At 41.1% G+C, this 24,242-nt stretch overlaps 1 protein-coding gene across 8 annotated transcripts in view; it reads left to right on the forward strand.

Annotated features, from left to right (window-relative positions):
• Positions 1-24,242, forward strand: part of LOC139761054 (echinoderm microtubule-associated protein-like 2) — a 240,706-nt gene that overhangs the window by 132,487 nt on the left and 83,977 nt on the right. For 6 of the 8 annotated variants that reach the window (XM_071684832.1, XM_071684833.1, XM_071684835.1 and 3 more), the window contains one exon: positions 13,293-13,346. The exons of the other annotated variants lie outside the window; for them this stretch is intronic. In XM_071684832.1, the coding sequence (XP_071540933.1) occupies positions 13,293-13,346 (54 nt within the window). The remainder of the gene's footprint in view (positions 1-13,292; positions 13,347-24,242) is intronic. 8 annotated transcript variants of the gene reach the window in all.

The raw sequence follows: 24,242 nt of genomic DNA on the forward strand, positions 1-24,242 counted from the left end.
CAAGCATATGACCTACCACCTCTTCTTGTACTGTTATCTCCTGCAATTGGAAAAAAAGGATGTGTCTTATATTGACTGTATCAGTAATTAGTGTCCTTATCCCTTATTACAAAATTACAGAACTTGTTTGGATGCAATTGTTTGTGCTTCTGTTATGTTGTATCAAAGGGTGTGTGATGTAAGCTGGCATAAGCAAGTCTTTGCTGCCAAATGTATTAGTATGTTATTTCTTTTTTTTTTTTTTGCTTCTTTTACTTCAATTTGGTACTTTGATTCTGGATGCTGCCATGCCACTCTGATGGCCTTTGGCAGGGCCAGAAGGGCTTCAAGTAAAGCTTCTATTTGGGACTTTGATTCTGGATGCCACCATGCCACTCTGATGGCCTTGATGTGGCCAAAGGGGTTTCAGAGTAAAGCTTACCAGCACAGGTGTCTATATTGATGTTTGGTTACTAAATATCAGTATATATAGGTTTGTATTATGCATGAAATTGATCAGGTTTTGCTTAAAAAAATGTATGAAAACTCCATGGATTTTCCTATGCTAAAGTGACTGCATAATGTTGTCATCTTACTAACTTCAACATCTTAAGGTTAACTAACCTTTAGTTGGGAAAACTAGCTGATCTTATGTATGACAGAGCAGGGTGATTGGCAGTGGAGAGCATTAACACTAATATATATCTTTCAACACCTGTAAGACACATTTGAAGATAGAAATTCCTATTTCTGTCATTCAAGTAGTATGAAAAAATATAAGAGCATGAATGTACCATTCATAATGAAAGGGTCTTTGTTAGTTTATGTTTTTTGATTACCTTTTTCTCATTCTAAGTATGAATTTTGAGTTTTTAGGTAAAAAAGCTCTTTATGCTCAGTTTGGTGGCAACTAAATATTCTCGTTGAAGAATGTGAGGAAGGCAAGAATGTTATCTTGGAGAGCAAAAATAGGTATGTTTGAAGGAATAGTGGTTCCAACGATGTTATATGGTTGCAAGGCATGGCCTATAGATAGGGTTGTACGGAGGAGGGTGGATGTGTTGGAAATGAAAAGTTTGAGGACAATATGTGGTGAGAGGTGGTTAGATCAATAAGTAATGAATGGGTAAGAGGGATGAGGGGCAATAAAAAGAGTGTGGTTCAGAGAGCAGAAGAGGGTGTGTTTAAATGGTTTGGACACATGGAGAGAGTGAGTAAGGAAAGATTGACAAAGGGGATATATGTTTCAGAGGTGGAGGGAAGGAGGAGAAGCAGGAGACCATATTGGAGGTGGAAGGATGGAGTGAAAAAGATTTTGAGTGATTGGGGCTGAACATACAGGAGGGTGAAGGGTGTGCAAGGAATAAAGTGAATTGGAACGATGTGGTATACTGGGGTGGATGTGTTGTCAATGGATTGAATCAGGGCATGTGAAGCGTCTGGGGAAAACCATGGAAAGTTTTGTAGGGCCTGGATGTGGAAAGATGTGGAAAGGGAGCTGTGGTTTCAGTGCATTACACGTGACAGCTAGAAACTGAGTGTGAACAAATGTGGCTTTAGTTGTCTTTTCCTGGTGCTACCTCACGTGTGCATTGGGGGAGGGGGGGTCATTTCATGTGTGGCAGGGTGGCGACGGGAATGGATGAAGGCAGCAAGTATGAATATGTACATGTGTATATATGTATATGTCTGTGTATGTATATATTATATGGGAGGGTATTGATTGAGAGGGTGAAGGCATGTACAGAGCATCAGATTGGGGAAGAGCAGTGTGGTTTCAGAAGTGGTAGAGGATGTGTGGATCAGGTGTTTGCTTTGAAGAATGTATGTGAGAAATACTTAGAAAAGCAAATGGATTTGTGTGTAGCATTTATGGATCTGGAGAAGGCATATGATAGAGTTGATAGAGATGCTCTGTGGAAGGTATTAAGAATACATGGTGTGGGAGGCAAGTTGTTAGAAGCAGTGAAAAGTTTTTATCGAGGATGTAAGGCATGTGTACGTGTAGGAAGAGAGGAAAGTGATTGTTTCTCAGTGAATGTAGGTCTGCGGCAGGGGTGTGTGTTGTCTCCATGGTTGTTTAATTTGTTTATGGATGGTGTTGTTAGGGAGGTGAATGCAAGAGTTTTGGAAAGACGGGCAAGTATGCAGTCTGTTGTGGATGAGAGAGCTTGGGAAGTGAGTCAGTTGTTGTTCGCTAATGATACAGCGCTGGTGGCTGATTCATGTGAGAAACTGCAGAAGCTGGTGACTGAGTTTGTTAAAGTGTGTGAAAGAAGAAAGCTGAGAGTAAATGTGAATAAGAGCAAGGCTATTAGGTACAGTAGGGTTGAGAGTCAAGCCAATTGGGAGGTAAGTTTGAATGGAGAAAAACTGTAGGAAGTGATGTGTTTTAGATATCTGGGAGTGGATTTGGCAGTGGATGGAACCATGGAAGCGGAAGTGAATCATAGGGTGGGAGAGGGGATGAGAGTTCTGGGAGCGTTGAAGAATGTTTGGAAGTCGAGAACATTATCTCTGAAAGCAAAAATGGGTATGTTTGAAGGAATAGTGGTTCCAACAATGTTGTATGGTTGCAAGGTGTGGGCTATGGATAGAGTTGTGCGGAGGAGGGTGGATGTGCTGGAAATGAGATGTTTGAGGACAATATGTGGTGTGAGGTGGTTTGATCGAGTAAGTAATGTAAGGGTAAGAGATATGTGTGGTAATAAAAAGTGTGTGGTTGAGAGAGCAGAAGAGGGTGTTTTGAAATGGTTTGGTCACATGGAGAGAATGAGTGAGGAAAGATTGACCAAGAGGATATATGTGTCAGAGGTGGAGGGAACGAGAAGAAGTGGGAGACCAAATTGGAAGTGGAAAGATGGAGTGAAAAAGATTTTGAGTGATCGGGGCCTGAACATGCAGGAGGGTGAAAGGCGTGCAAGGAATAAAGTGAATTGGAATGCTGTGGTATACCGGGGTCGACGTGCTGTCAATGGATTGAACCAGGTCATGTGAAGCGTCTGGGGTAAACCATGGAAAGTTGTGTGGGGCCTGGATGTGGAAAGGGAGCTGTGGTTTTGGTTCATTATTACATGACAGCTATAGACTGAATGTGGATGAAAGTGGCATTTGTTGTCTTCTCCTAGCGCTACCTCGCACACATGAGGGGGTTGTTATTCCATGTGTGACGAGGTGGCGATGGGAATGAATAGAGGCAGACAATATGAATTATCTATATATGTATATATGTATATGTCTGTGTGTGTATATATATGTATACATTGAGATGTATTGGTGTATATTTTTGCATGTGTGGACGTGTATGTATATACATGTGTATGTGGGTGGGTTGGGCCATTTTTTTGTCTGTTTCCTTGCGCTACCTTGCTAACGCGGGAGACAGCGACAAATCAAAATAAATATAAATAAATAAATATATGTGTGCATTGTTACGAAGTCAATACTTATTCTAGCAAGGTCGCCCATTACATATATATGTTACAAATACTATACTGATCCTTGTCTTTGCAAGGACGTTAGATTTGTTGCATTATGCAACACAAGATAACGCTATCATAAAGTCATGGGATTAAATGAAACACCAACATTAAAACTACTTATCATGAAAGAATTGAAGTGTACAAAAATGAATACAATGAAACAAGCATGAATCATTTACGTTAACACTGAACACGAGTTTAACATTCCAGATAAGATTTCAAACCAGGAGATCTCTTTCCTTTATGACAATTTCTTCGATAACATTACTCTTATAGTTCGACCCTTCTATGACAAGTTACAAAACTCTATGATACTCGAAATTATGACGGAGGCAAAACAGTGTAGAGTCTGTATCGCGCACTTCACTCAGGTAATGGGCTTTGTGGCAGGGGGACACCACTTACCTCGCTGGGCTAGAGAGGTAGAATCGAGGCTCAGCGGGTGTCGGGGATTTATTACAAGTAAGAATGAGTGTCCGCCCTGTTACTACAATGTTACCCTTGATTGGCTATGGGCATAAGATCCAATTGTGAATGGTTGGAGGATCCTGAGTTCGTCCCACATCTTACGTAGAGTTCAACCTCTTTTGTTCTCTTGTTTATGACAGCGGTGATGATGTACAGTATGACATACCCTGTAGCTGGCCCCACGACTTGACCTATGCCTCTGATAAGGGTTTGGGTGCCAGAGGACTGGTTAACGTCTGGCTTCAAAACAGGATTATTAAGACAAATAAGTTGGTTAGGGAAGTGAGCTCCGAGCTGATAGCAGAGGAAGACCCTAATTCGTGTCCAAACAAGAAATTACAACAACATCCTACACAAAGGCATACCATACACAAAGACACACCATACATATATACGTACATGTGGGCACAAACACACGTTCCTAATAATAGATATATATATTTCTTTTCTTTCAAACTATTCGCCATTTCCCGTGTTAGGGATTTGAGGGAATATCCTCACCTGGCGCCCTTCTCTGTTCCTTCTTTTGGAAAATTAAAAAAAATAATGAGAGGGGAGGATTTCCAGCCCCCTGCTCCCTCCCCTTTTAGTCGCCTTCTATGACACGCAGGGAATACATGGAAAGTATTCTTTCTCCCTTATCCCCAGGGATAAGATATATAGGGGAGAAAGAATACTTCCCACGTATTCCCTGCGTGTCGTAGAAGGCGACTAAAAGGGGAGGGAGCGGGGGGCTGGAAATCCTCCCCTCTCAATTTTTTTTTTTAATTTTCCAAAAGAAGGAACAGAGAAGGGGGCCAGGTGAGGATATTCCCTTAGTGGCCCAGTTCTCTGTTCTTAACGCTACCTCGCTAACGCGGGAAATGGCGAATAGTTTGAAAAAAAAAAAAAATTTTTTTTTTTTTGCTTTGTCGCTGTCTCCCGCGTTTGCGAGGTAGCGAAAGGAAACAGACGAAAGAAATGGCCCAACCCACCCCCATACACATTCCATGATTCAATCCACTGACAGCACGTCAACCCCGGTATACCACATCGATCCAATTCACTCTATTCCTTGCCCTCCTTTCACCCTCCTGCATGTTCAGGCCCCAGTCACACAAAATCTTTTTCACTCCATCTTTCCACCTCCAATTTGGTCTCCCACTTCTCCTCGTTCCCTCCACCTCCGACACATATATCCTCTTGGTCAATCTTTCCTCACTCATTCTCTCCATGTGCCCAAACCATTTCAAAACACCCTCTTCTGCTCTCTCAACCACGCTCTTTTTATTTCCACACATCTCTCTTACCCTTACGTTACTTACTCGATCAAACCACCTCACACCACACATTGTCCTCAAACATCTCATTTCCAGCACATCCATCCTCCTGCGCACAGCTCTATCCATAGCCCACGCCTCGCAACCATACAACAGTGTTGGAACCACTATTTCTTCAAACATACCCATTTTTGCTTTCCGAGATAATGTTCTCGACTTCCACACATTCTTCAAGGCTCCCAGGATTTTCGCCCCCTCCCCCACCCTATGATCCACTTCCACTTCCATGGTTCCATCCGCTGCCAGATCCACTCCCAGATATCTAAAACACTTCACTTCCTCCAGTTTTTCTCCATTCAAACTTCCCTCCCAATTGACTTGACCCTCAACCCTACTGTACCTAATTACCTTGCTCTTATTCACATTTACTCTTAACTTTCTTCTTTCACACACTTTACCAAACTCAGTCACCAGCTTCTGCAGTTTCTCACACGAATCAGCCACCAGCGCTGTATCATCAGCGAACAACAACTGACTCACTTCCCAAGCTCTCTCATCCACAACAGACTTCATACTTGCCCCTCTTTCCAAAACTCTTGCATTCACCTCCCTAACAACCCCATCCATAAACAAATTTAACAACCATGGAGACATCACACACCCCTGCCGCAAACCTACATTCACTGAGAACCAATCACTTTCCTCTCTTCCTACATGTACACATGCCTTACATTCTCGATAAAAACTTTTCACTGCTTCTAACAACTTGCCTCCCACACCATATATTCTTAATACGTTCCACAGAGCATCTCTATCAACTCTATCATATGCCTTCTCCAGATCCATAAATGTTACATACAAATCCATTTGCTTTTCTAAGTATTTCTCACATACATTCTTCAAAGCAAACACCTGATCCACACATCCTTTATCGCTTCTGAAACCACACTGCTCTTCCCCAATCTGATGCTCTGTACATGCCTTCACCCTCTCAATCAATACCCTCCCATATAATTTACCAGGAATACTCAACAAACTTGTACCTCTGTAAGTTGAGCACTCATTCTTATCCCCTTTGCCTTTGTACAATGGCACTATGCACGCATTCTGCCAATCCTCAGGCACCTCACCATGAGTCATACATACATTAAATAGCCTTACCAACCAGTCAATAATACAGTCACCCCCTTTTTTAATAAATTCCACTGCAATACCATCCAAACCTGCTGCCTTGCCGGCTTTCATCTTCCGCAAAGCTTTTACTACCTCTTCTCTGTTTACCAAATCATTTTCCCTAACCCTCTCACTTTGCACACCACCTCGACCAATACACCCTATATCTGCCACTCTATCATCAAACACATTCAACAAACCTTCAAGATACTCACTCCATATCCTTCTCACATCCTCACTACTTGTTATCACCTCCCCATTTGCGCCCTTCACTGAAGTTCCCATTTGCCCCCTTGCCTTACGCACTTTATGTACCTCCTTCCAAAACATCTTTTTATTCTCCCTAAAATTTAATGATACTCTCTCACCCCAACTCTCATTTGCCCTCTTTTTCACCTCTTGCACCTTTCTCTTGACCTCCTGTCTCTTTCTTTTATACATCTCCCACTCAATTGCATATATATATATATATATATATATATATATATATATATATATATATTTATATATATATATATATATATATATATATATATATATATATATATATATATATATATATATATATATATATTATCCCTGGGGATAGGGGAGAAAGAATACTTCCCACGTATTCCCTGCGTATCGTAGAAGGCGACTAAAAGGGAAGGGAGCGGGGGGCTGGAAATCCTCCCCTCTCGTTTTTTTCTAATTTTCCAAAAGAAGGAACAGAAAAGGGGGCCAGGTGAGGATATTCCCTCAAAGGCCCAGTCCTCTGTTCTTAACGCTACCTCGCTATCGCGGGAAATGGCGAATAGTATGAAAAAAAAAAAAAAAGAAAAAAAAAATATATATATATGGATGTTAATGTGCTGAGAGGTGCAACTGGAGGGATGTCTGATCATTATCTTGTGGAGGCTAAGGTGAAGATCTGTATGGGTTTTCAGAAAAGAAGAGTGAATGTTGGGGTGAAGAGGGTGGTGAGAGTAAGTGAGCTTGAGAAGGAGACCTGTGTGAGGAAGTACCAGGAGAGACTGAGTACAGAATGGAAAAAGGTGAGAACAATGGAAGCAAGGGGAGTGGGGGAGGAATGGGATGTATTTAGGGAATCAGTGATGGATTGCGCAAAAGATGCTTGTGGCATGAGAAGAGTGGGAGGTGGGTTGATTAGAAAGGGTAGTGAGTGGTGGGATGAAGTAAGAGTATTAGTGAAAGAGAAGAGAGAGGCATTTGGACGATTTTTGCAGGGAAAAAATGCAATTGAGTGGGAGATGTATAAAAGAAAGAGACAGGAGGTCAAGAGAAAGGTGCAAGAGGTGAAAAAAAGGGCAAATGAGAGTTGGGGTGAGAGAGTATCATTAAATTTTAGGGAGAATAAAAAGATGTTCTGGAAGGAGGTAAATAAAGTGCGTAAGACAAGGGAGCAAATGGGAACTTCAGTGAAGGGCGCAAATGGGGAGGTGATAACAAGTAGTGGTGATGTGAGAAGGAGATGGAGTGAGTATTTTGAAGGTTTGCTGAATGTGTTTGATGATAGAGTGGCAGATATAGGGTGTTTTGGTCGAGGTGGTGTGCAAAGTGAGAGGGTTAGGGAAAATGATTTGGTAAACAGAGAAGAGGTAGTGAAAGCTTTGCGGAAGATGAAAGCCGGCAAGGCAGCAGGTTTGGATGGTATTGCAGTGGAATTTATTAAAAAAGGGGGTGACTGTATTGTTGACTGGTTGGTAAGGTTATTTAATGTATGTATGACTCATGGTGAGGTGCCTGAGGATTGGCGGAATGCGTGCATAGTGCCATTGTACAAAGGCAAAGGGGATAAGAGTGAGTGCTCAAATTACAGAGGTATAAGTTTGTTGAGTATTCCTGGTAAATTATATGGGAGGGTATTGATTGAGAGGGTGAAGGCATGTACAGAGCATCAGATTGGGGAAGAGCAGTGTGGTTTCAGAAGTGGTAGAGGATGTGTGGATCAGGTGTTTGCTTTGAAGAATGTATGTGAGAAATACTTAGAAAAGCAAATGGATTTGTATGTAGCATTTATGGATCTGGAGAAGGCATATGATAGAGTTGATAGAGATGCTCTGTGGAAGGTATTAAGAATATATGGTGTGGGAGGAAAGTTGTTAGAAGCAGTGAAAAGTTTTTATCGAGGATGTAAGGCATGTGTACGTGTAAGAAGAGAGGAAAGTGATTGGTTCTCAGTGAATGTAGGTTTGTGGCAGGGGTGTGTGATGTCTCCATGGTTGTTTAATTTGTTTATGGATGGGGTTGTTAGGGAGGTGAATGCAAGAGTTTTGGAAAGAGGGGCAAGTATGAAGTCTGTTGTGGATGAGAGAGCTTGGGAAGTGAGTCAGTTGTTGTTCGCTGATGATACAGCGCTGGTGGCTGATTCATGTGAGAAACTGCAGAAGCTGGTGACTGAGTTTGGTAAAGCTTGTGAAATAAGAAAGTTAAGAGTAAATGTGAATAAGAGCAAGGTAATTAGGTACAGTAGGGTTGAGGGTCAAGTCAATTGGGAGGTAAGTTTGAATGGAGAAAAACTGGAGGAAGTAAAGTGTTTTAGATATCTGGGAGTGGATCTGGCAGCAGATGGAACCATGGAAGAGGAGGTGGATCATAGGGTGGGGGAGGGGGCGAAAATCCTGGGAGCCTTGAAGAATGTGTGGAAGTCGAGAACATTATCTCGGAAAGCAAAAATGGGTATGCTTGAAGGAATAGTGGTTCCAACAATGTTGTATGGTTGCGAGGCGTGGGCTATGGATAGAGTTGTGCGCAGGAGGATGGATGTGCTGGAAATGAGATGTTTGAGGACAATGTGTGGTGTGAGGTGGTTTGATCGAGTAAGTAGCGTAAGGGTAAGAGAGATGTGTGGTAATAAAAAGAGCGTGGTTGAGAGAGCAGAAGAGGGTGTTTTGAAGTGGTTTGGGCACATGGAGAGGATGAGTGAGGAGAGATTGACCAAGAAGATATATGTGTCGGAGGTGGAGGGAACAAGGAGAAGAGGGAGACCAAATTGGAGGTGGAAGGATGGAGTGAAAAAGATTTTGTGTGATCGGGGCCTGAACATGCAGGAGGGTGAAAGGAGGGCAAGGAATAGAGTGAATTGGAGCGATGTGGTATACCGGGGTTGACGTGCTGTCAGTGGATCGAATCGGGGCATGTGAAGCGTCTGGGGTAAACCATGGAAAACTGTGTAGGTATGTATATTTGTGTGTGTCGACGTATGTATATACATGTGTATGGGGAGGGGGTTGGGCCATTTCTTTCGTCTGTTTCCTTGCGCTACCTCGCAAACGCGGGAGACAGCGACAAAGTATAATAAATAAATAAATAAATATATATATATATATATATATATATATATATATATATATATATATATATATATATATATATATATATATATATGCCATTTCTCGCTTTATTGAAGATGCCCAAGAATGGACAGAGAGATGGCCTCTTGCTTGTATCCATATAATGCACCGAAAGTAGAGGTCCCTGTTCATAACCATGTTTCACAGACCTTTATATTGCTCCCTAGAATGCTTCATATGTCCTGGTTTAGCCCATTGACAATATGTTGTTCCCCGTAAAGTACATCGCTCCAATTCACTTTATCTCTAGCAAGCTTCATACCCTCCTGCATGTTCAGTTTAGGGCCTGAGTCTTCAAAGCATCTTTCACTCCATCCCTCTACCTCCTCCTTGGTTACCCTCTTCGACTCATATACACATATATATACATAAACACCCATATACACACATACACATATTTATTATTTACTATACTTAATTGCTGTTTCTTGTGTCTAAGAGATAGCACCAGGAAACAGACAAAGACTGGTCCATCCACTCATATACACATATATGTATACATATCCATATACTGACATTGACATGCTGTCAGTGGATTGAATCAGGGCATGTGAAGTGTCTGGGGTAAACCATGGAAAGTTTTGTGGGGCTTGGATGTGGAAAGGGAGCTGTGGCTTCGGGGCATTACACATGACAGGTAGAGAATGTGAACGAATGTGGCCTTTGTTGTCTTTTCCTAGCACTACCTTGTGTGGGGAGGAGGGGGGTGCTGTTTCATGTGTGGCAGAGTGGCGACAGGAATGGATGAAGGCAGCAAGTATGAATATGTACGTGTGTATATGTGTATATGCCTGTGAATGGATATGTATGTATACGATGAAATGTATAGGTATTTATATGTATGTGTTTGGGCGTTTATGTATATGCATGTGTATGTGGGTGGGTTGGGCGATTCTTTCATCTGTGTCCTTGCGCTACCTCACTAATGCGGGAGATGGTGACTAAGTATAATTGATAAGTAAAAAATATTTTTTTTTTGTTATACTTAATCGCCATCTCCCTTGTCAGTGAGGTAGTGCAAGTAAACAGTCGAGGAATGGCCCAACCTACCCACATACTCATGTATATACATAAACATCCATACATGCACATATACATACATATACATTTCAATGTATACATACATATACGTACACAGTCATATACATTTATACACATATACATATTCATACTTGCTGCCTTCATCCATTCCCATCACTGCCCCACAACACATGAAACAGTCTCCTCCCTCCCCATATACATATCAACTTATACACATATACATACATATATACACATGTATATATTCATACTTGGGTACCGTCATCCATGTCAGTCGCTACCCTGCATATATTCATACTTGGGTACCTTCATCCATTTCTGTCGCTACCTTGTCCCACAGAAAACAGCATTGCTACCCCCTGCTTCAGTGAGGGATTACCAGGAAAACAGACAAAAAAAGCCACATTTCTTCATGCTCAGTCTCTACCCGTCATGTTTAATGTACTGAAACCACAGCTCCCTATCCACATCCAGGCCCTATAGACCTTTCCTTGGTTTACCTTAGACAGTTTACATGTCCTAGTTCAGTCCATTGATAGAACGTCGATCCCAGTATACTACATCGTTCCAATTCACTCTATTCCTTGCATGCCTCTCACCCTCCTGTATGTTCAGGCCCCAATTGCTCAAAATCTTTTTCACTCCATCATTCCACCTCCAGTTTGGTCTCCCACTCTTCCTTGTTCCCTCCACCTCTGACACATATATCCTTTTTGTCAATCTTTCCTCACTCATTCTCTCCATATGCCCAAACCATTTTAACACACCCTCTTCTCCTCTCTCAACCACACTCTTTATTTCCTCACATCTTTCTTACCCTTACATTACTTACTAGATCAAACCACCTCACACCACATGTTGTCCTTAGATATTTTATTTCTAACACATCAACCCTTCCCCGTGCAACCCTAACCATAGCCCATGCCTTCCAGCCATATAATTTTGGTAGAACTACTATTCCTTCAAACATATTGGAAGCTAAACTGTTTCTCTTTCCAATTTTATGACAGGAATAAATCCATATTATTTTTGCTTTACATGAGAGTGCTTTGCTTGAGCACATTTGTGGGATTTGACGTGGTTTCTATCTCTATATGTCATTAATAGCAACATGAGTCTACAACCATGGTCTTAATGAAGATTTTGTTGTTTATAGCTTTACAATTAGTAGGGAGAGTTAGTTAGGTTCATAGTGTGTGTAGACTTATAACACTACTGAAGTTTGATAAATTTTTTATGATAAAGATTAACCCAAAGCTTCTTGCTAAGCATGATATAGTTAGATTTAGGATTAAATCTATTTTGATGCAGTCATGGAATATTTTTCCTTTAGAAGACCACCTTTTGATAATGCCTTTAGAAAAAATAAGTCCTTTAGAAAAGTACAGAAGATTATTTCCCTTTGTTCACCCTTTGTTTTAAGCATTTATGAACAACGAATACGTTTTGGATCAAGAGGCTGTTACTCTTTTCACAGCAAGGGATCAGTCATAAACCCATTAATGTAAGAAAAGTGGCTCGTACCATGGTTTTGTCAAGAGATTCCCTATTGGATGAAATTACGAAGAGGAATGTATGGCATTTAACAAACAACTTTATTAAATGATGTCTTTGTATGGATGTGGTTGACTTCCCTTCAGTTGTTTTATGTTAACCACCTTTAGTAAAGTATGATTTAAAGTGAAGGGCAATTTTTTCTTCTATTTTTAAGGCTTTTCTGCTTTCAAGAAATTATACTTTCTCATGTTCACAGGTTTCCATCTAGAAGTAAGATTTATCTGGTTTGATGGAAAGGTATTTCTCCACTTGAGGCTAAGCCTTGTAAGCATCCACCTGTTGTCCACTTGTCTTTGAAAGACAGTTTTTTTGAGTCCTGAGACTAGCAGGCTCATCTCACAGACTCCAGTGTAGAGTGAAAAAAGTTGGTTGACAGAATGTGCCACCAGTTTGCCAATGACATTTGATTTTTGGCAGGTTACTGTAAGCTTTCTGAGTCTTGGTGAATGAATATTAGCCAGCCTTATTATGACAATTGAAGAGAGTGAATCCTAGCAGTGTCATATTATTTTTGCAATTGGAATGGTATTTTGATACATTGTGAACAAGTGCAATCCCAAAAGCTCATAGGGCTTTTCATCTGGTAGAGAGTTTGCCTCAGTTGAAAATCAAAATTTTGTATATGTCTAGATTTCAAGACTGCTGTTTATATTTACTAAATACTGATAAATTGCTGTCCCATCATTTTATATTACTTTTTTGCTTAAAACATGACACATTATTAGTAAATCTCCCTTTTCTTCATGAATCATCAACATCTCAGATTACTTTCTTAATGAAAAACAAATTTTTCGTGTGTTTTACTGTACTGACATAGGATATCTCTAGAATCGTGTACAATGATTGCAAAAACTCAAGTCCACCTTTTTCTACCAGTATGAGGTTGCTAGAAGTCCTGCTTCTTGCATTCAGATCATTTCTGCATTGAAACTATCTTTCAAATAATTGTTTGTGTCCCTTGTGATGTTGCTGCTGAGCAGTCATGGCGTCTCAACCCCCCAGCGGATCACTTGAGCCATGAGGCTGAGGAGTGGGTATGTAGCAATCATCCTCCAACAGAAACCTAGGAGGTGGCTTCAAAATGCAGTTCTGCTGTAAATACATTTATATTGTGTGAGTGATATAAGCATGAGAAAATCAGTCAATAAATATACTCTTGATTACACTATTAGTCATTACTGTGTCAGTGAGAGAGAAAACTTAAAACCAGAAGCACTGCCCTGGTGAATAGCAGGTCAGAAGTAACTGAAAAGTGTAAAACTGGGTTGGGGAGATTGTTGGAAGCATTTGCAGTACTTTTATCGAAAGCAGTGGCTGGAGATATGATGATGGTACTGAAGCAGGGGGTAGCAATGCTGTTTCCTGTAGGGCAGGGTAGCTCCAGGAATGGATGAAGGCAAGCAAGTATGAATATTTACTTGTATATATATGTATATGTCTGTCCTTGTGTATGTATATGTTGATATGTATATGTATGTTTATGTTTGTGTATGGGTATATATATATATATATATATATATATATATATATATATATATATATATATATATATCCCTGGGGATAGGGGAGAAAGAATACTTCCCACGTATTCCCTGCGTGTCGTAGAAGGCGACTAAAAGGGGAGGGAGCGGGGGGCTGGAAATCCTCCCCTCTCACCTTTTTTTTTTTTTTCCAAAAGAGGGAACAGAGAAGGGGCCCAGGTGAGGATATTCCCTCAAGGGCCCAGTCCTCTGTTCTCAACGCTACCTCGCTAATGCGGGAAATGGCGAATAGTATGAAAGAAAAAGATATATATATATATATATATATATATATATATATATATATATATATATATATATATATATATATATATATATTTTATATTATTTATATTTATTATACTTTGTCGCTGTCTCCCGCGTTTGCGAGGTAGCGCAAGGAACAGACGAAAGAAATGGCCCAACCCCCCCCATACACATGTATATACATACGTCCACACACGCAAATATACATACCTACAGAGCTTTCCATGGTTTACCCCAGACGCTTCATATGCCTTGATTCAATCCACTGACAGCACGTCAACCCCGGTATACCACATCGCTCCAATTCACTCTATTCCTTGCCCTCCTTTCACCCTCCTGCATGTTCAGGCCCCGATCACACAAAATCTTTTTCACTCCATCTTGGGAAGTGAGTCAGTTGTTGTTCGCTGATGATACAGCGCTGGTGGCTGATTCATATGAGAAACTGCAGAAGCTGGTGACTGAGTTTGGTAAAGTGTGTGGAAGAAGAAAGTTAAGAGTAAATGTGAATAAGAGCAAGGTTATTAGGTACAGTAGGGTTGAGGGTCAAGTCAATTGGGAGGTGAGTTTGAATGGAGAAAAACTGGAGGAAGTGAAGTGTTTTAGATATCTGGGAGTGGATCTGGCAGCGGATGGAACCATGGAAGCGGAAGTGGATCATAGGGTGGGGGAGGGGGCGAAAATTCTGGGGGCCTTGAAGAATGTGTGGAAGTCGAGAACATTATCTCGGAAAGCAAAAATGGGTATGTTTGAAGGAATAGTGGTTCCAACAATGTTGTATGGTTGCGAGGCGTGGGCTATGGATAGAGTTGTGTGCAGGAGGATGGATGTGCTGGAAATGAGATGTTTGAGGACAATGTGTGGTGTGAGGTGGTTTGATCGAGTGAGTAACGTAAGGGTAAGAGAGATGTGTGGAAATAAAAAGAGCGTGGTTGAGAGAGCAGAAGAGGGTGTTTTGAAGTGGTTTGGGCACATGGAGAGAATGAGTGAGGAAAGATTGACCAAGAGGATATATGTGTCGGAGGTGGAGGGAACGAGGAGAAGAGGGAGACCAAATTGGAGGTGGAAAGATGGAGTGAAAAAGATTTTGTGTGATCGGGGCCTGAGCATGCAGGAGGGTGAAAGGAGGGCAAGGAATAGAGTGAATTGGAGGGATGTGGTATACCGGGGTTGACGTGCTGTCAGTGGATTGAAGCAGGGCATGTGAAGCGTCTGGGGTAAACCATGGAAAGCTGTGTAGGTATGTATATTTGCGTGTGTGGACGTATGTATATACATGTGTATGGGGGGGGTTGGGCCATTTCTTTCGTCTGTTTCCTTGCGCTACCTCGCAAACGCGGGAGACAGCGACAAAGTATAATAAATATATAAATAAATAAATATATATATATATATATATATATATATATATATATATATATATATATATATATATATATATATATATATATATATATATGTATATATATATATATTTTTTTTTTTTTTTTTTTTATATATATATATATATATATATATATATATATATATATATATATATATATATATATATATATATATATATCATTATCCCTGGGGATAGGGGAGAAAGAATACATCCCACGTATTCCCTGCGTGTCGTAGAAGGCGACTAAAAGGGAAGGGAGCGGGAGGCTGGAAATCCTCCCTTCATTTTTTTTTTTTTTTTTTTTCCAAAAGAAGAAACAGAGAAAGGGGCCAGGTGAGGATATTCCCTCAAAGGCCCAGTCCTCATCCTCTGTTCTTAACGCTACCTCGCTAATGCGGGAAATGGCGATTAGTAAAAAAAAAAAAAAAATATATATATATATCATCCCTGGGGATAGGGGAGAAAGAATACCTCCCACGTATTCCCTGCGTGTCGTAGAAGGCGACTAAAAGGGAAGGGAGCGGGGGGCTAGAAATCCTCCCCTCCCGTTTATAATTTTCCAAAAGAAGGAACTGAGAGATGGGCCAAGTGGGGATTTACCCTCTAAGGCTCACTCTTCTGTTCTTAACGCTACCTCGCTAACGCGGGATAAGGCGAATATGTATGAAAAAAAAAAAAAAAAAATATATATATATATATATATATATATATATATATATATATATATATATATATATATATATATATATATCCCTGGGGATAGGGGAGAAAGAATATTTCCCACGTATTCCCTGCGTGTCGTAGAAGGCGACTAATAGGGAAGGGAGCGGGGGGCTGGAAATCCTCCCCTCTCGTTTTTTTTTTTTAATTTTCCAAAACAAGGAACAGAGAAGGGGGCCAGGTGAAGATATTCCTCTGTTCTTAACGCTACCTCGCTATCGTGGGAAATGGCGAATAGTATGAAAAAAAAAAAAAATATATATATATATATCGGGGCCTGAACATGCAGGAGGGTGAAAGGAGGGCAAGGAATAGAGTGAATTGGAGCGATGTGGTATACCGGGGTTGACGTGCTGTCAGTGGATTGAATCAAGGCATGTGAAGCGTCTGGGGTAAACCATGGAAAGCTGTGTAGGTATGTATATTTGCGTGTGTGGGCGTATGTATATACATGTGTATGGGGGGGGTTGGGCCATTTCTTTCGTATGTTTCCTTGCGTTACCTCGCAAACGCGGGAGACAGCGACAAAGTATAATAAATAAATATAGGTATATATATATATATATTGTTCTCACCTTTTTCCATTCTGTACTCAGTCTCTCCTGGTACTTCCTCACACAGGTCTCCTTCTCAAGCTCACTTACTCTCACCACCCTCTTCACCCCAACATTCACTCTTCTTTTCTGAAAACCCATACAAATCTTCACCTTAGCCTCCACAAGATAATGATCAGACATCCCTCCAGTTGCACCTCTCAGCACATTAACATCCAAAAGTCTCTCTTTCGCACGCCTGTCAATTAACACGTAATCCAATAACGCTCTCTAGCCATCTCTCCTACTTACATAAGTATACTTATGTATATCTCGCTTTTTAAACCAGGTATTCCCAATCATCAGTCCTTTTTCAGCACATAAATCTTCAAGCTCTTCACCATTTCCATTTACAACACTGAACACCCCATGTATACCAATTATTCCCTCAACTGCCACATTACTCACCTTTGCATTCAAATCACCCATCACTATGACCCAGTCTCGTGCATCAAAACCACTAACACACTCATTCAGCTGCTCCCAAAACACTTGCCTCTCTTGATCTTTCTTCTCATGCCCAGGTGCATATGCACCAATAATCAGCCACCTCTCTCCATCAACTTTCTGAGTACAGAATGGAAAAAGGTGAGAACAATGGAAGTAAGGGGAGTGGGGGAGGAATGGGATGTATTTAGGGAATCAGTGATGGATTGCGCAAAAGATGCTTGTGGCATGAGAAGAGTGGGAGGTGGGTTGATTAGAAAGGGTAGTGAGTGGTGGGATGAAGAAGTAAGAGTACTAGTGAAAGAGAAGAGAGAGGCATTTGGACGATTTTTGCAGGGAAAAAATGCAATTGAGTGGGAGATGTATAAAAGAAAGAGACAGGAGGTCAAGAGAAAGGTGCAAGAGGTGAAAAAAAGGGCAAATGAGAGTTGGGGTGAGAGAGTATCATTAAATTTTAGGGAGAATAAAAAGATGTTCTGGAAGGAGGTAAATAAAGTGCGTAAGACAAGGGAGCAAATGGGAACTTCAGTGAAGGGCGCAAATGGGGAGGTGATAACAAGTAGTGGTGATGTGAGAAGGAGATGGAGTGAGTATTTTGAAGGTTTGTTGAATGTGTTTGATGATAGAGTGGCAGATATAGGGTGTTTTGGTCGAGGTGGTGTGCAAAGTGAGAGGGTTAGGGAAAATGATTTGGTAAACAGAGAAGAGGTAGTGAAAGCTTTGCGGAAGATGAAAGCCGGCAAGGCAGCAGGTTTGGATGGTATTGCAGTGGAATTTATTAAAAAAGGGGGTGACTGTATTGTTGACTGGTTGGTAAGGTTATTTAATGTATGTATGACTCATGGTGAGGTGCCTGAGGATTGGCGGAATGCGTGCATAGTGCCATTGTACAAAGGCAAAGGGGATAAGAGTGAGTGCTCAAATTACAGAGGTATAAGTTTGTTGAGTATTCCTGGTAAATTATATGGGAGGGTATTGATTGAGAGGGTGAAGGCATGTACAGAGCATCAGATTGGGGAAGAGCAGTGTGGTTTCAGAAGTGGTAGAGGATGTGTGGATCAGGTGTTTGCTTTGAAGAATGTATGTGAGAAATACTTAGAAAAGCAAATGGATTTGAATGTAGCTTTTATGGATCTGGAGAAGGCATATGATAGAGTTGATAGAGATGCTCTGTGGAAGGTATTAAGAATATATGGTGTGGGAGGAAAGTTGTTAGAAGCAGTGAAAAGTTTTTATCGAGGATGTAAGGCATGTGTGCGTGTAGGAAGAGAGGAAAGTGATTGGTTCTCAGTGAATGTAGGTTTGCGGCAGGGGTGTGTGATGTCTCCATGGTTGTTTAATTTGTTTATGGATGGGGTTGTTAGGGAGGTAAATGCAAGAGTTTTGGAAAGAGGGGCAAGTATGAAGTCTGTTGGGGATGAGAGAGCTTGGGAAGTGAGTCAGTTGTTGTTCGCTGATGATACAGCGCTGGTGGCTGATTCATGTGAGAAACTGCAGAAGCTGGTGACTGAGTTTGGAAAAGTGTGTGGAAGAAGAAAGTTAAGAGTAAATGTGAATAAGAGCAAGGTTATTAGGTACAGTAGGGTTGAGGGTCAAGTCAATTGGGAGGTGAGTTTGAATGGAGAAAAACTGGAGGAAGTGAAGTGTTTTAGATATCTGGGAGTGGATCTGGCAGCGGATGGAAGCATGGAAGCGGAAGTGGATCATAGGGTGGGGGAGGGGGCGAAAATCCTGGGGGCCTTGAAGAATGTGTGGAAGTCGAGAACATTATCTCGGAAAGCAAAAATGGGTATGTTTGAAGGAATAGTGGTTCCAACAATGTTGTATGGTTGCGAGGCGTGGGCTATGGATAGAGTTGTGCGCAGGAGGATGGATGTGCTGGAAATGAGATGTTTGAGGACAATGTGTGGTGTGAGGTGGTTTGATCGAGTGAGTAACGTAAGGGTAAGAGAGATGTGTGGAAATAAAAAGAGCGTGGTTGAGAGAGCAGAAGAGGGTGTTTTGAAGTGGTTTGGGCACATGGAGAGGATGAGTGAGGAAAGATTGACCAAGAGGATATATGTGTCAGAGGTGGAGGGAACAAGGAGAAGAGGGAGACCAAATTGGAGGTGGAAAGATGGAGTGAAAAAGATTTTGTGTGATCGGGGCCTGAACATGCAGGAGGGTGAAAGGAGGGCAAGGAATAGAGTGAATTGGAGCGATGTGGTATACCGGGGTTGACGTGCTGTCAGTGGATTGAAGCAGGGCATGTGAAGCGTCCGGGGTAAACCATGGAAAGCTGTGTAGGTATGTATATTTGCGTGTGTGGATGTATGTATATACATGTGTATGGTGGGGGGGTTGGGCCATTTCTTTCGTCTGTTTCCTTGCGCTACCTCGCAAACGCGGGAGACAGCGACAAAGTATAAAAAAAAAAAAAGAAAGAAAAAAAATATATATATATATATATATATATATATATATGGTAAAGTGTGTGAAAGAAGAAAGTTAAGAGTAAATGTGAATAAGAGCAAGGTTATTAGGTACAGTAGGGTTGAGGGTCAATTCAATTGGGAGGTGAGTTTGAATGGAGAAAAACTGGAGGAAGTGAAGTGTTTTAGATATCTGGGAGTGGATCTGGTAGTGGATGGAACCATGGAAGTGGAAGTGGATCATAGGGTGGGGGAGGGGGCGAAAATTCTGGGAGCCTTGAAGAATGTGTGGAAGTCGAGAACATTATCTCGGAAAGCAAAAATGGGTATGTTTGAAGGAATAGTGGTTCCAACAATGTTGTGTGGAAATAAAAAGAGCATGGTTGAGAGAGCAGAAGAGGGTGTTTTGAAATGGTTTGGTCACATGGAGAGAATGAGTGAGGAAAGATTGACCAAGAGGATATATGTGTCGGAGGTGGAGGGAACGAGGAGAAGAGGGAGACCAAATTGGAGGTGGAAAGATGGAGTGAAAAAGATTTTGTGTGATCGGGGCCTGAACATGCAGGAGGGTGAAAGGAGGGCAAAGAATAGAGTGAATTGGAGCGATGTGGTATACCGGGGTTGACGTGCTGTCAGTGGATTGAATCAAGGCATGTGTATGGGGGTGGGTTGGGCCATTTCTTTCGTCTGTTTCCTTGCGCTACCTCGCAAACGCGGGAGACCGAAAAAAAAAAAAAAAATGTGTATATGAGTGGATGGTCATTCTTTGTCTGTTTCCTGATGCTACCTTGCTGACATGGGAAACGGCAATCAAGTATAATAGATGAAAGTAAGTGAGTATTGATAACATTAATTACATTGATAATGATTGTAATTATGATCATGATTTTGGAAAGGGAAGTTACAAAACTTCTTTGAAGCAAGGATATTTTTGACAAGTCTGCTTTCCTTGCAATCCATTGCTGAATGTGACTTCTTGTTTGTGGTGTAACCACCTGGAGGTAAAGTATGGAGACACATAAATGCCATGGATGCTTTTCATCTTCATGCATGTTGTGGCCCTTCTGCTCAAAATTTTGTTCATTACATTCTTCTCTCTCCAGTTTGGTCTACCTCGTATCCTTTTCCCCTCCACTTCTGACTTGCACATCTTTTTTGTAAACCTCTTCTCACCCATTCTCTCCATATGTTCAAACCATTTCAGTATCATTTCCTTTCTCTCATCCACACTCTTCTTATCTCCTTATCTCTCTCTTACCCTTTTATTACTTACTAAATCAAACCACCTAACACTACATATTGTCATATTTGTTTTCAAACCTTTAGTTTGCAACATCACCACTTTCCTCCACACATCCTCATCTTTTGCCATGCCTTGCATCTCTTCCACATTGTTAGAACTGCTATTCCTTCAAACAACCATTTTTGCCCTCCAAGATAATGACCTCTTTTTACATGTAATTCCCAATGCTCCAAGAACCTTCACAACTCACCCATTCAATTACTCACTTTTGCATTCATGATTCCATTTACTGCAATGGCTGCTCATATGATAGGCATCTAAAACACCTCACTTCCAAATTTTTTCTGTTTAAGCTCACACCCCAACCAACATATTACTGTGTCCTCGTAAACCTAATAAACTTGCTTTTATTTATTATACTTTGTCGCTGTCATCCGCGTTAGCAAGGTAGCACAAGGAAACAGTTGAAAGAATGGCCCAACCCACCCACATACACATGTATATACATAGACGTCCACACACGCACATATACATACCTATACATCTCAACGTGGTGGCTAATTCGTGTGAGAAACTGAAGAAGCTGGTGACTGAGTTTGGTAAAGTGTGCGAAAGAAGAAAGCTGAGAGTAAATGTGAATAAGAGCAAGGTTATTAGGTACAGTAGGGTTGAGGGACAAGTCAATTAGGAAGTAAGTTTGAATGGAGAAAAACTGGAGGAAGTGAAGTGTTCTAGATATCTGGGAGTGGATTTGGCAGGGGATAGAACCATGGAAGAGGAAGTGAATCATAGGGTGGGGGAGGGGGTGAAAGTTCTGGGAGCAATGAAGAATGTGTTAAAGTTGAGAACATTATCTCGGGAAGCAAAAATGGGTATGTTTGAAGGAATGCTGGTTCCAGCATTGTTATATGGTTGCGAGGCGTTGGCTGTAGATAGAGTTGTGTGGAGGAGGGTGGATGTGCAGGAAATGAGAAATTTGAGGACAATATTAGGTGTGAGGTGGTTTGATCGAGTAAGTAATGTAAGGGTAAGAGAGATGTGTGGAAATAAAAAGAGTGTAGTTGAGAGAGCAGAAGAGGGTGTTTTGAAATGGTTTGGTCACATGGAGAGAATGATTGAGGAAAGATAGACGAGGAGGATATATGTGTCAGAGGTGGAGGGAACAAGGTGAAGTGGAAGACCAAATTGGAGGTGGAATTTTCTCTCCATTTTTCCCCCTCCAATTTGGTCTCTCACTTTTCCTTGTTCGTTTCATCTCTGACACATATATCCTGTGGTCAACCTTTCCTCACTCATTCTCTCCATGTGACCAAACCATTTCAAAACACCCTCTTTTGCTCTTTCAACCACACTCTTTTTATTACTACACCTCTCTCAGACTTTCATTACTTACACGATCAAACCATCTTACACCACATATTGTCCTCAAACGTCTCATTTCCAACACATCCACCCTCCTCTGCACTGCTCTATCAATAGCCCATGCCTCACGAACATATAACATTGCTGGAACCACTATTCCTTGAAACATGACCATTTTTGCGTCCGAGATGATGGTCTCGCCTTCCACACATTTTTCAATGCTCCCAGAAGTTTCTTCCCCTCCTCCACCCTATAACTCACTTCCACTTCCATGGTTCCATCCGCTGCCGAATCCACTCCCAGATATCTAAAACACCTCACTTCCTCCATTTTTTCTCCATTCAAACTTACCTCCCAATTAACTTGTCCCTAAACCCTACTGTACCTAATAACCTTGCTCTTATTCACATTTACTCTCAACTTTCTTCTTTCACACATTTTACCAAACTCAGTCACCAGCTACTGCAGTTTCTCACCCGAATCAGCCACCAGCACTGTATCATCAGCGAATAACAACTGACTCACTTCCCAAGCCCTCTCACCCACAATAGACTGCATGCTTGCCCCTCTCTCCAAAACTCTTGCATTTACCTCCCTAACAACTCCATCCATAAACAAATTAAACAACCTTAGAGACATCACGCACCCCTGCCGCAAACTTAGATTCACTGAGAACCAATCACTTTACTCTTTTCCTACTCGTACACATGCCTTACATCCTCGATAAAAACTTTTCACTGCTTCTGACAACTTGCCTCCCACACCATATATTCTTAATACCTTCCAATTGGGAGACGAAATTGGAGGTGGAAAGATATAGTGAAAGAGATTTTGAGTGATTAGGGCCTTAACATGCAGGAGGGTGAAAGGCATGCAAGGAATAGAGTGAACGATGTGGTATACTGGGGTGGATGTGCTGTCTGTGAATTGCACTAGGGCATGTAAAGCGTTTAGGGTAAACCATGAAAAGTTTTGTGGGGCCTGGTTGTGGAAATGGAGCTGTGGTATCAATGCATTATACATGACAGCTAGAGACTGAGTGTGAACGACTAAAAGGGTAGGAAGTGGTGGGCTGAAAATTCTCCCTTCCCGTTCTTTTCATTTTCGAAAATAAGGAACATTGAAGGGGGCCAAGTGATGAGGATATTCCCTTTAAGGCTCAGTCCTTTGTTTTTAATGATATCTCACTAATATGGGAAATGTATGTATGTATGCATGTATGTATATGTACATATATATGCATACATATATCTATGTGTATGTAAGTGGATGTGTCTTTTATCGTCTATTTTCTTATGCTTCCTCAACGTAGAAAATAGCAATCATGTATGAAAAAATATTTACGTATGTATGTGTATGTGTGTGTGTGTGAATAAATAGATGAATGAATGAGTGAATGACAGTTCTTTGGAATTAGGTAGCCATTTGTGTGTTTGTCTGTGTATGTATTTAGGAGTGGTAGAGGATTTGTGGATCAGGTTTTTGCTTTGAAGAATGTGTGTGAGAAGTATTTTGAGAATAGGATAATTTGTGTGTGGCATTTATGGATCTGGAGAAAGCATATGATAGCTTGATTGAGATGCTTTGTGGAAGGTTGTACAAATTTGTGGTTGGGAGGGAAAATATTAGAAGGAATGAGTTTTTATCAAGCAAGTAAGGCATGTGTGCTAATAGGTAAAAAGGTGAAGATGGGTCTGCATCAATTGTATGTGATGACGTCATGACTGTTTAATTTGTTTATAGATGGGGTGGTGAGGGAGGTATATGCTAGGGTCTTAGAGAGAGGGTAAGGTTTGTTTTCTGCTAGGGATGAGGGACCTTGGTAACCAAGGTGAGAGTTTGTTTGCTGATATGGCACTAGTAGCAGATTTAAGTGTGATAATGGAGAAGTTGGTGTCTGAGTTTGGGATAGTTTGTAAGAGAAGAAAGTTTATAGTGTATGTGAATATAAGTAAGCTTATTAGTTTTAGTATGGCAAAG

Source organism: Panulirus ornatus, chromosome 39 (genome assembly GCF_036320965.1).
Source record: "Panulirus ornatus isolate Po-2019 chromosome 39, ASM3632096v1, whole genome shotgun sequence".
Classification (NCBI taxonomy): Eukaryota; Metazoa; Arthropoda; class Malacostraca; order Decapoda; family Palinuridae; genus Panulirus; species Panulirus ornatus.